The 12,886-nt window shown below is 50.6% G+C and overlaps 1 protein-coding gene across 5 annotated transcripts in view; it reads left to right on the top strand.

Annotated features, from left to right (window-relative positions):
* Positions 1 to 12,886, top strand: part of EXOC6B (exocyst complex component 6B) — a 306,176-nt gene that overhangs the window by 284,908 nt on the left and 8,382 nt on the right. For all 5 annotated transcript variants that reach the window (XM_054824526.1, XM_054824524.1, XM_054824525.1 and 2 more), the window contains one exon: positions 10,525 to 10,637. In XM_054824526.1, the coding sequence (XP_054680501.1) occupies positions 10,525 to 10,637 (113 nt within the window). The remainder of the gene's footprint in view (positions 1 to 10,524; positions 10,638 to 12,886) is intronic.

The following is a 12,886-nucleotide window of genomic DNA, read 5'->3' as shown; positions in this document are numbered from 1 at the left end:
GGCCGAGTGACCTCTGCGGCAGGAATCGCCGCTGCCAGCGCGGATGCTGAGCTCTCCCTTTCCTTACGTGTCAGCTGGGAGATGAAGAGGCGGCTGCCTCTGCCTCCCGTCACACGTGTCTCTTGAAAATAAGTGGGAGGACGGCGACGGGTTGCAGTGCTTTGCGTGAAGAGGGCAGCCAGAGTTTAGGAGGCCGTGGCCTGAGAAAGGTTTCCTGCTGGGTGAAGGGACCGCTGGACCCGTTATCAGTCCTTGTTGCTCTTTTCTTTTTGCTTTTTCTTGAGTCTTTTCGAGCAGAAAGCCATGCAAACCCTCTACAGGTCATCCCCGCTCGCAGCAGGTACCCGGAGCCGCTCGCTCCTGCGGGAACTGCCGCAGAGCCCGTACACAACTCATTGCATGCGCAGGAGAGGACGGCACATGAGCTGCTCTGTCTCCCTCCTATTCCCTCAAATAGCTGCTTCTCCATCTCCTGCCCGTGCCGGTGCATGCCAGGCTGGTTCCCGACAGCTCCCGGCATTTCCATCGCTCCCCCTGCCCGAGGACAACGGGAGGAAGTGCGCCGATAATGCTCATTAAATTTATAGCCGCGTTGCGCTGTAATGTTTAATCAAGGTTACGTGACTGTGTGCTGCCGCGCAGGGTACAAGTTCAATGCAAGGTGAATCTTGTCTGAGATAATCTGAAAGTTCATTCGGAGGTGAAGGCAGCGGCAGCTTCTCACAGACCAGCTGGGGTTAGCGAGAGGTCACGTCTTTTTTATTTTTTTATTTTTTTTATCCCCTTTTTTAATCTGTAAACAAAAGAAAAATGCAACTTTGCAGAGGACTTGACATCAGCTGAGCAACAGGAAAAATAACTGTGTCGTGCTGGCCCCACGGCGCGGTTTGGTACCCAGCAAGCACCCGGCTGCGGGGAAGGTGATGCCGGTGCCTTTAGGGATGGCGGGAGAGATTTAATTTAAATATCACGGCTTTCTCGTACTGGGGAAAGGAGGGACCCTAATTGCTGAGCTCAGAAAGACATCGCTGGCTCGCCTGTCCCTGCTCCCTGCTGCCACTGGGACCCCTCCGACATGGAAAACACCACGCGGTGCCCCTCACCGGGGTATCTGGGCATCGCGTCCTGGCTGCCGGTGGCACCAAGCGGGGCTGTATTTATGTGGAAACGTGGCTCAGTTGTCCTCTGGGCAGACCCTGATCACTCCGCAGGTACCTGATTTGCTGCTGAGCTGGTGGGGAGCATTAACCCCTCCTGGCCCAAAAGCTTCCTGGCCGCGAGTACCTGCTCTGACAATTAATTGGGAACATTTTCCCCGAGAAATGTGTCATTTAAAGTGATTTTTTTTTCCCCTCTGATACTATAGAGTTGATGGTAGAGGTGGTTTGTCTATGGGTTTATTTGGAGGACTGCTGCTTTTCTCCCCTCTCAACCCACGTTCTTGTGTTTAGGGGGGTTTGTGCTTTTTTTGTGCTCTTGTTAACTCTTCTCCTCCCTTACTATAGAGCATCCTGACCTGCCGCTGAGATACTGGGATTTTTCATGTTATTCTTTAACGTTTTCTTCCGAGACGCTGATTATGAAGTGTGGGTCAGGCAGGGCGAGGCAGATAACTGCACAAGGCTGTATGCACCCGGACTGGGGCAGCAGAGCCGGTATTTCTGTATACGCGGGGTACCTGAACGCACGGTGCCATCATCTCCCAACCACGGAGCAGGGGATCTTTCACCATTAGCAAGTCCAGCTTCTCCTCCCCATAATCGCTTCAAAAAGGCTTCTAAGACTAATTCTGTATGAGCTGAGCGCTTTCCAAGCATTGCATCCCAAATTTGGTCCCTGTAAACTCGGATGCTGACCCCAAGCATTTAGCCAGGCTTCATCCTTGTCGGGCAGAGCGATGGATGCACCTCCCGGCCGTGTCCACCGAAGGTCTGAGCCGGAGAGGCTACCGGGGGGATGCTTCTAAAGGAGACATCTTGGCTTCGGGAATGAATCCCCTTTTGTGACGGTGAAATGGAAACGCAAAGTGTTATTCAATAGCGGTCCCTGGAGAATGGTCTTCCGAGGCTCTTTCATTTCTCTTGGCCGCTGCCCACTATTGTCTCTTTGTCTTACGCAGATTGTAGGAGCTGGAGGGTAGAAATACGGGCATCTTCTCTGGGCGGAAAGCACCATGCTAACTTGTGAACCTGCGTGGAGAATTTGATGAGTCTAAATAATTATTTTTTATGAGTGCAAATTGGCTACAAATCCAGCAAGGCAGAGTTTCCTTTTGTTCTTTTGGCCATTCATAAAATCCCCCATCTGGGTGCTTATCGCTAGAACCCACTAATTTTATTCTGAACCGTTGAAATCCCAGTGGTTGTGTACCAAATAATTTTCATGCCTTGTTGGTTTTTTTTTTTTTTCCAAGTGGCATTGCACGGTGCTTTACGATGGCCAGAGAAACTTGGGATTTCCCTAGAATTCAGTTTAGCCTTCCCTGCAGGCAAGCCTCCAGCGAATGACTAAAGCCATGATCCTGCACCATCAAAGTCAGCAGCAGCGTGAACGAAGCTGGTAGGGACTTTCCAGCCGTCTTCAAGACTGTCACCATAACACAACGTGCTAATCCTCAGCGTCCCCACCCTTCGCTCTTGAGCTGCTTTGCATCACTTCTCTTGAAGCCCAACAACCTTTCGTGGCTCTTTCATGTGGTTTAGTGTCGCAGGCTGGGAGGAGAAGGCGGATTCCTCAAAGCCACATTTAACCCAAAAGGGAGTTTTTCTGCCATAAGTGCGGAAGTGAGCTGCAATCAGAAATGCAACATTTTTCGGGTAAAATTGTGTTTGTTAAGATTTAAATAAGACCCTTGGAATAAATATCTTCTGAAACAGTAGAAAAGTCAACCCGTGTAATTACAGCGTTACTTCAAAGCAGGTGGAAAGCCAGAGGTTTTCCTCCTAATAAACGATGAACATTTGCAGATGGAAAACCAGAAAACCTTTCTGCGCACACGGTGCAGGCAAAAAGCTTTCTGGAGACCTTCCCCTGGAAATCTGATGTAAGAAATACAAAAACCTATAAACAGGCAATAATATGAATCTGACAATAATCCAACCTGGACAGATTAGGGCTTTGCTGGACTCAAACCTTTCTCTGTTGCATACTGTCCCATCAGCCATAAATCTTTCCAGATTCTTCTCATGTTTTTTCCAAGAACTGTTTCACTTTTGCAGTTATAAGTAAACAGAAAAAAAAAAAAAAGAAAAAAAAAAAGGAGAGATAAAATTGCTGCCGTAACTTGCAAAATCAATCCAGTTAAAATGTGAGATGAGGAACTTGGAATCAGTTCTCCTCCCTCCAGCATGAGTCTTCAGGAGGAAGGACAGCCCCAGGTGGGACATCTGCCCGGGAGACCTGGAGGGGTCACTTGAGCGCAGCGTTATTGTGCCTTACAGAGAGGTCCAAGCAGGCTGGACAGCACTCTCTGATCTAAAGGAACTCCTAGAAGTCCATCTCTCTCGTGCAGGCAGGTCTGGTAAGCACCTAAAATAAGATTGACCTTCCCTGAGCTCCATGTGCATCGATCCCTTGGCTTGTGCATCGCTTTGGCTTGTGCAATGTCAGGTTGCTGTGGGTGCTGTCCACCCCCTTGCACAAAGTACACTCAATGTGTAGAGAAAATCTTAGTTTCCGGTGAAGTTGGTGACATATCATAGAATCATTGATTCATAGAATCATAGGATGTTTTGGGTTGGAAAGGACCTTAAAAATCATCTAGTTCCAACCCCCCTGCCATGGGCTGGGGTACCTTCCACTAGACCACATCTCCTCCTGCTTTCATTTAGGCCGCAATTTTATCCTCTGTGTCTTTCACAAGTAACCGAACAAACATTACGTTCCAATTCCTGGTGCCTTTTCTTCTTAGTAATGCTATTGTCCAAACCCGTGTCTCCCCATGGGTTAGAATATTTCTTTCTCTTTCAGTATTTCTTTCCCACGAGGCATAATTGAAACCTCACCAAAATAAATTATTTTGAATGTACTTGTCTGTGGCTGCTGATGTTGGAAACTCTTCGGGCTTTTGTGCTCTGTAACAATTACCCGCTGGCTGGTGGTAGGGGCTGCTCAACCGGTGGTGGGGATGGGTTGTGGGCAAGCTTGGGCATGGGCAAACTGGGAATTGGCATTGGTTTGGATTCATTAGTTTCTTGTGATTTATGGAGGTACCCAGCAGGACCAGGTCTTACCTGGGTGTTTTCTGGTCCCGCTGGAAGCATCTTGTCCCTTCGTACAGGTGGGTTTAGGTAGGATGATGGTAGGACCCAAGTGCTGCCTTCCTCTGAGCCTCTTGTTGTCACCTTTATCAAAAGAGCTGTGGTGTTTAATCAGCAAAATGAACCTTTTAAAGAAAAGATCTTGCTAGGTCTGTAAGCTGTTGATGTGATCTCTTGCAAACTGAAGCACGGCTGGTTTGTAGAAGGTGTCGAGTCAAAGGCTGTTCGTTCTGCATGCTGCCCACAACAAGGACTGGGGAAGAGGAGCATCAAACTTAGAGGCTATAAGGATAAGGAGGGATAGTAGAACTTTTTAGAGCTGGGTTCAGCTTGGTTCTGAAAATATTCCCTCCTTCCGCCCCCCGAGAGAAAGAGCAGTTGCTCATGACCATGACCCTCAGCAGATTTCCGGGCAAGAGTGCTGCCTCCAGCTGGGAAACCCCCAAATCCGACTTAATTAGCACTTTTCTGTGCCCTGGCAGCCAGGGCATGCAAAGCTCATCATGAAAGCCTGGCCGTAACCCTGTGCCATAGCTGTCCCTGCTGTGTTCATCTGAACCTCCCCCAAAAACCCACCGCAAGGAAGATATCACGCACCCACTGTTGGCACCACTTAGACCTAGGCCAGGCTCCTCCAGACACCTGGCTGTCTCCTGCTTTAAGACGCAGCAAGTTAACTCTAATTCCCTTGGCTCGGTTGGATGTGAGAAGCCTGGGATAATTGCATTTAAATTTGTTGAAACAGGTTGCAAGATTTTCCAGCTAATGGTTTTGGGTCATTTTTCCCTTTTCATCCTTCGGGATGTGTGTGCGCACGTGCTGATGGTGTTTGTTTTGGGTTGTTTAATAGCAGTTGGTGCTTTGCAGAAGTCATGTCAGGCAGTAGGACCTCGCAGCCGGCTCCGGCCAGCTCCAACGTGTGGCCCCTGAGCACCACGGAAAGTCAACAACTCCCGGTAAAGAAGATTCTGTCTACTGCTATACATGTGCTTGGAGGAAAAAGAACTAAAAGGGTAATTAATCGCTGCACGTTAATGAGAATTCCCTAATTTGGGCTTCTATCAAAGGGAAGGTTTAGTTCTTTATTGGATATTTCCCACCACCCCTCATGATGTCTCGTTGCTGGTGGATCTACTGATACTCTGATGGTGTTGGCAGAGGAGAGTGCTTTCCAAGCCACCTTGCTGCTCTCTCTTGTCACCGAGAGTAAATATTGTGGTGGATAAGAGGAGAAGGGGTGTTTGTTTCTGGGATAGAATCACAGAACCATAGAACAGCCTGGATTAGAAGGGATCTTGAAAGATCATCTGGTCCAGCCTTTCGTGGGAAAGGGAGCCTAGATGAGATGATCTACCACCCTGTCCAGTTGCATCTTGAAAACTTCCAGCAATGGGGACTCCACCACATCCCTGGGGAGGTTGTTCCAGTGAACAGTTGTTCTCACTGTAAAAAATTTCTTTCTTCTGTTGAGATGAAACCTCTCCTGGTGCAACTTGTACCGGTTGCTCCTTGTCTTCTCCGTGTGGCTCCTTGTGAAGAGAGAGCCTTCATCCTCCTTGTAGCCACCCTTTAAGTGATGGAATACTGTGATGAGGGCCCCCCTGAGCCTTCCCTTCTCCAGGAAGAGACCTAGACCTTGAAATAAAGTGAGAGTTAGTCTACAGGATGGGGTCGTTTCTCCTTTCACCATCCAGTTACCGTGTAGCCACGATGCTCTCGTGCTAGATTGCATCTGGTGGTGGCTCTTTTATAAATACCAATAGTTCATGCATGAATTTGGCTCCGCAAAGTCAGGATATTAAAAAGCAAAAGGGCTGGGGCACAGGGGAAGACACGAATGTGAGTGCAGACGTGACGATGGCTTTTTTGACTTTAACAGGACCGAGGCGCATGTCTCTTATGCAACCAAATCCCTTTGGCAGGGACTGAAAAAAGCAAAAAGTTTCCTTGCCGGGAGCAGAAAGATGTGGTTTCCATTTCTGACTGGACTGCAGGCTGCTCTCGTGTCTTGGAGCAGCTCCGGTTTTGGACAGTTGCTCTTTGCTTTTAATTGGGACAAGTTTGGCTTCCTGCTCCAGTGGATGTAACATCGAGTCCAGTGGTGTGGTGGTTCTGTCCCGGGATGCCTGTCCCTCTGCTAGCAGGGGACGATCACGCTCCACTTCCAGTAGACTTATCCATGAGCCCAGAGCATTTGGTGTGTCTTAAGTTTTCTGCAGGTCGAAGCGTTTGGGTGCAAATCCCTGTTTGTGGATGCTGGGAGCGGCACCGCATCAGTTCAGCAGAGGGAAGAGAGGAAAAAAAGAAGAGCCAGATGTTGCATGAAGGTTGGGAACTCAGGAATTTTCATCTGTCCTGCAATAACGCTTGACCTTCATCTCTTAGGCTTGAAGAGGGGAGGAGAGATCCTTGGGGTCGAGAGGATCTCGTATCTAGAATTATCCCTGCAACATCATCCTGACTTCTCTGAGATAGGACAAGGGGGTTTTGCATGGGTTTATTTTCATCTTAGAAAACATGGGTCTCCCTTTCCTGCCATCTTCTTTATCTCTAGCCACCTTGCATCACCTGTGCTGCTGGTACAAGCATGTGAATGCTGGGGCTTTCTTCAGTCTTGTTCCAGGGGTGCTGGCAGACCTTGCAAACTGTGTTTCGAATCCGTTCGGATTCACATGACATTATTTCTGGCTTGGCTGAAAGAATTTTATCCAGATTCGGCGCTGTCATCTCTTGTCAGACAGAACATACCGTCCCGCTTCGCTTTGCATCTGGAGGGAGAAGCTTGCAAAGTCGCTGTGCTGTCCCCGTTTCCTTTGCGTGCAATCAAGTTGCGACCATCCTTTACCTGTACTTGATGTGAGGGCTGTAAAAACATGCCTTTGCTTCAAAAAAAAAATAACATTTTTGAAGAGTTTGAGATGGTGATAGTGCAAAGGGAATGAAAAGGAAGTGTTTTTCGAGGTGGAACTGAGGGAAATGGGGAGAAAGTGCTTCTCGGCCGCTGCCAAGGGGAGCCTGGGGCAGGGCTGGGAACTGGTTCCCAGTTTAATTCTTTTTTTCCAGAGTTGCCCTCTCTTGAATCACCGTTTGAGTAAGAGCTCATATATGTGTATAAAGACTTTTTTTTTTTTAATTTTTTTTTCCAGGACCTTTCTTTTGGAGGCATGCTTAAAACATGCTCCATTTCTTCATTTTTTACAAATACATACGTGAACCTCTCCCTGCCCTTGCAGCCAAGATGCTTCTCGTGCCCCAGGAAGCTGCGAGTTCACAGCCCTGCTCTCTGCACGCCGCGCGTCTGCAGCTTTCTGAGCTGATTCCACTTTCGTATCATCGTGGTAAAAGCTCCTCTTCCCCCCCCCCCCCACTTCTTCTTTTCCTTTCCCCCCAGTGTACGTGCTGTCGAGTTTGATGTATAGCCTTGAAAAGGAGACTCTAGTTTGAAGAATTAATGGTATTTGCATATTTTATTTGGAATCTCCCCTGGCAGGCCCGCCGCAGCCCAGCGCTGCTGCGCAGGCGGGTTTTTCCTTTCCCTTTTTTTTTTTTTTCCTTCACTCGTTCAGATTTAGCAGCAGAGGTGAAAAGTTTAAACAGTAAAACCAATAAAACCACATTTATGTGACAGATAAATCGTTTCGAGACAGCTTGCCATGAGCCGTCAGGCTTCCTCCTGCAAGACCTCTCTCCTGCAGAGCACGACCCGCGGCAGAGCCTGGCAAGCGCCGGCGATGCCCTGTGCCGCGCGGCAGCTGGAGGCCAAAGGTGCCGGCCCCGGCTATCCTCGGGCCTGCCTCGCCGGCAAGATGGATGTGGGCAAACAGTTGTAAAATACACAGGCCATCCGTCACTGTCGTGAGCCGGCCGGGGGGAGTCTGGCTCTCCCAGTGCTTGGGGAAGGTCCGGTCCAGGGTGGGAGCACATTTAGGATGGGGCTTGTTTGGAATTATGGAATCGTTTAGGTTGGAAAAGACCTTTAAGATCACCAAGTCCAACCGTTAACCTCACACTGCCAAGGCCACCACTAAACCATGTCCCTGAGCACCACATCTACACATCTTTTAAATCCCTCCAGGGATGGGGACTCCACCACTTCCCTGGGCAGCCTGTTCCAGGGATTGACAACCCTTTGGGTGAAGAAGTTTCTCCTAATATCCAATCTAAACCTCCCCTGGCACAACTGGAGACCGTTTCCTCTTGTCCTATCACTTGTTACTTGGGAGAAGAGACCAACCCCCACCTGGCTACACCCTCCTTTCAGGGAGTTGTAGAGAGCAATCAGGTCTCCCCTCAGCCTCCTGTTCCCCAGGCTAAACAACCCCATTTCCCTCAGCCGCTCCTCACCAGACTTGTGCTCCAGACCCTGCACCACTTGGTTGCCCTTCTCTGGACACGCTCCAGCACCTCAATGTCCTTCTTGTAGCGAGGGGCCCAAAACTGAACATAGTACTCGAGGTGTGGAGAAGACTTCCTCCAGCACAGCTCACAGGAGCCCGTCCAAAGGAGATGGATCCAGCATCAGTGCAGAAGAAATCGGAGTCACTGGGGTTGCTGCCCAAGGCAGGGGATGCAGAGGACAGGGATGAGGGGACGGGGGAGGTGGTGTGTTGGGGGGGATCTGATTTAGGCTGTGCAACCATGCAGCTACCCGCAGCAGCCGGCAAACCCGACAGAAGAGTTTTGGCCTTGCTGTGCTGTATGAAAAGAGCCTGTGAAATCATATTTAAGGTTGTCTCTTGAAGGTGCCCTTTGGAAAAAACTTCTGCTGATGATGTTCAACTCGGGTTTGTAGTTAACACAATGGACCCGCCGTACAAAGCCGCAGGACCGCGGGCTGGAAAAGCCCTCTTAGGTCCCGGCTAATCCGTCCCCCCCGCCAGCCTGGGGGATTGTTCCTGACAGCTTGTTTTCTTTGCCCTGACCTACATAGTCAAAAAGAATCTTGTTGCACATTTTTGTTTTGTACCTTGAGGTCTCGGAGGAGCCAAATCCCCTTCTTGGCGGGGCGGGACGTGTTGTTAAACAGTGCTGGAGTCTCCAGGAAAACCATGGAGACGCGGGGACAATGAGCTCTCTATGGTCCTTGCTTGGCCGCGGGATGGTCCTCCTTCTCCAGGCTTCGGTGGTGGGCGCCGGGACGCGCAGACGCGAGCGATGAAGACGTCGATGCGCTTGGCAGCCTGTCCTGCAATAGAGCGGTCACAGCAGCTCTCCAAGGCAGAAGGTTGACGGGGGGGGGGGAAACTCAGCCGCTCTTAATTAACCCATTTTTAGATGATGGAGAGGAAGGCTGCATCTCATATGTCCTCTCATACGTGCTCTGGTGGGTGGGTGGAGGGGCAAGTCCTCTTAGGGGTGAGGAGGTCCTCGTGTGGAAAAGATGTGGGAGCTCCTGTTCGGGTTTTAAGGAAAATAAGGATGCAAAAGGTGGAGTGGGAGAGGGCATTTAGGAAACCTGGGATGTTTGCTCGTCCCTCACCCAAATCACCTGGGAGGGATGGGGCGCCAAGGGGGTTCTTTGTGGCCGTGAAGGGCTTCAGATGTGAATTTTGTGGGTCTGGAGCAGGGACTGTCACAGACGCCTGAATTAATCCACTTTTTCCTTCCCCTGCTGCTGAGGTCAGCGGTGGTTTCTCTAACAAACAGCTGGAAACCACCTGGGACTCCCAGTCTCCTCTGGTGGCTGCGTTCACCCAAGATAAACCCCTGAGCTCCTGGATGGGTCCCACACCTCCCCAGGGAGCTCTCATCGTTAGAGACGCTTACAAAGCTCTTGGAAGATGTTGAGATGGAGCAAGCGTGATGAGAAAACCTTGTGGCATGGCTCAAATGATGCTGGGGGTTCTCTGGGGACAGAAGGGATTTGTGGTGACTTTGACCCCAAAAGTGCCCTCCTGCTGTAGCTGAGAGCTTCCCCTCTTGACACCCCACCTCCTCAGCGTGTCTCAGTCCTCAGATCCCCTGTACCGCTAGTTCGCCCCAAAAATAGAGATAACGTGGCAGGAGTGCACTATGGCTAAGTTAATATCGTCATACATAAATTAATATTAAATATCAATAAATTAATGATTAGATATGGATACGTTAATAATTAAACATTAGCAGAATAATATTAAATGAATGAATAAAGACTGCAAACCACTTTTTGTGGTTAACACCACCCGCCCAGGATCCTTGCCAGCTTTCAGATAAACCGCCTGCTCTCTCGCCAGCTTTTTCAAATCTTTTATTTCTGTTTGTTTCTGCTCTCCCGTGGCTGCTGCAGCTCTTAGACCTGTTCATCCAGTGGGACTGGTCAACGTATTTGGCTGACTACGGACAACCTACGTGCAAGTACCTTCGCGTGAACCCGACGACAGCCCTCATCCTGCTGGAAAAGTGAGTGCGGGTCTGGACACCCGGGATGGTTTTCACCCCCATCTGGCTTTGGAGAAGTGCGTGTTTTAGCAGCTCACTCCATCCCGTGCGGTGCCTGGACGGAGCAGCCTGGGGAGCAGGAGGCTGCTTGTGATCCAGGGAGCAAAGGTCTCACCCCCGGGTGGACAGTGGGAGCTCACGTAGAAAAACCCCCTTTTATCCCACTGACCTGAATTCCAGGTTTTGTATTGACTTGGCTGAGGGTCTGTCTTTTTGCTTCACTTTTAAGTAGAGTTTTCCTTGTCTTACAACAGGCTTCCACTGTAGAGGTGTATCTCAGGCCCCCGAAATAATTTAAAATTTGCTAGCCTGCAGCCACGTGTATCTCCCTTCTGTTGGATCCGTGGAGGGGATCAAGTGCTAAAAGCCCGGCTAGGGGACAGGGACAGTGTGTTTAGGTGGCTGCATGCTCCAAGGCTTGCTCTCTGTGAGGACACGCTCTTCGATAAGGCTGAATTTCAGCCCCTTTGAAGCCTGCAGTTCCTGTGCTTTGCACAGCTTCAGCCCAAGCCCTGGGGCTGTGCCGAGGAGCAGTGCCGGGACGTGCCGGGGGCTTTGGGATCCCTCCTGAAGCACCGCGAGGTGGCTTGTGCCGGTCCTGCAAGCCAGCAGCAAGGAGGGAAAGCCCGTGAGTTTGCTGCAGACCCAAAGCATGGGATTTGCTTCGCTTCTAACTCCTCTGGCATGTGGGAGAGAAGTGCCACCAGTCACCCGGCCTGCCCCTGGTAGGAGGTGGCCCAGATGACACTTTCTCTGGTAGACCTTGTCGTGGTTTAGCCCCAGCCAGCAGCTGAGCACCATGCGGCCGCTCGCTCACTCCTTCCTCCCGGTGGGATGGGGAGGAGAATTGGAAGAAAAAGTAAAACTCGTGGGTGGGGACAAGGACGGTTTAATCATCGGTAGTAACGTTCCAAGCAGCTCATGCCGTGGGCACTCCACTGCTAAGTCTCGCGTGGAGGAGCAGGCAGGATGAGCGAGTTGCAGTTCGGTTGGGTTAGGTTTACCGTGAAATCAGACCCTGAGGAGGAGTTTGGGTTGGGGTTTGGAGTACCTCTCCCTGTTGCTTGCAGAGGAGGAGTTGACCAGTTTAGAGTTGGGGCTGCGCTTTCAGAAGACCGACCCTGGTGTGCTTCCGAGCTTTGGAGTTGCATCTGTGTTATCTGTGGTCCACAGAAGCGCGCAAGAGAACAGCTGATTTCACCGCAGCTCCTGACATCCAGATGTTATCAATATGGCACACGGGGACTAACCTTAGGTAGTTGCTGGGCGTAAAGCACTTTTATACATCGTAGCATTGGTTTTACATACGTATTTCTGTGCGTTGTGTAATATGCTGTGTTGCTCACAACATATTCGCAACCCGACATCCATGACGCAAAAGCGTGAGGTATATTCAGAGCTACCACTAAAAAGGTAAACTAAAGAGCTATCAAAAACCTGAGAGCTTGGACATGAAGCAGCTGGAAGAGCCCGGGAATCGGGAGCAGGCAGTCGGCTGGGATCCGCGGCAGTTGCTGGGAAGGCGGTGGGAGAGCAGGAGGGCAGCTCCATGCTCCCGGCCCTGTTCCCCAGGTGGTACTGGAGCGCGCAGCATCCGTGCTCGGTGCTGTTATTAAAAAGCCACAAAGCCCAGCTCAGCTTGCCAGCCTTCTCCCGAAAGGGATCTCATTTGAAGGGCAAGCTTCACATACCGATTTGCTTTCCGGAGGCAGCCCCGGTGGAGTCACCGGGTTGGCGCTTGCGTCTCCCGCATCCTCGTGGCGTGGCATCGCCTGCGTGGCATCGCCTGCATGCTCCGGCGGGCTCTGCCCTGTCCCTGCTTGGGCTTCAGGCCCTTTGGGGAGTCTCTGTGCATCATCCACCAGCTCCAGCTCCCCCAAGACTCTGCGCTGACCTGGCCGTAGCTTCAGGCACATCCACCCCCCCTCCGCGCTCCGAGCCCACCTCCCCAGCCCTCTCCGTAGGCAGCCGAGCTTTGCCGACAAGGCGACGTGAAATTCTGATCCGCTGGTTCATTTTGTAACCTGTTTTCATCATTATCTCTTTTCCTAATCACACATCTCTCGTAGGATATCACGAGTGTAAGTATGCTGCTTGCTTGGGCTTTTACCCTCACCTTGCAGTGACTTTATTGTTTGATTTAAATGGAGCACTAAATGATCTAAATGCAAGCTGTCTTTGAAACGGTTCCCTCCGGTAACTTTATCGTC

Source organism: Grus americana, chromosome 4 (genome assembly GCF_028858705.1).
Source record: "Grus americana isolate bGruAme1 chromosome 4, bGruAme1.mat, whole genome shotgun sequence".
Lineage (NCBI taxonomy): Eukaryota > Metazoa > Chordata > Aves > Gruiformes > Gruidae > Grus > Grus americana.
This window is presented reverse-complemented; position numbering and strand designations above follow the sequence as displayed.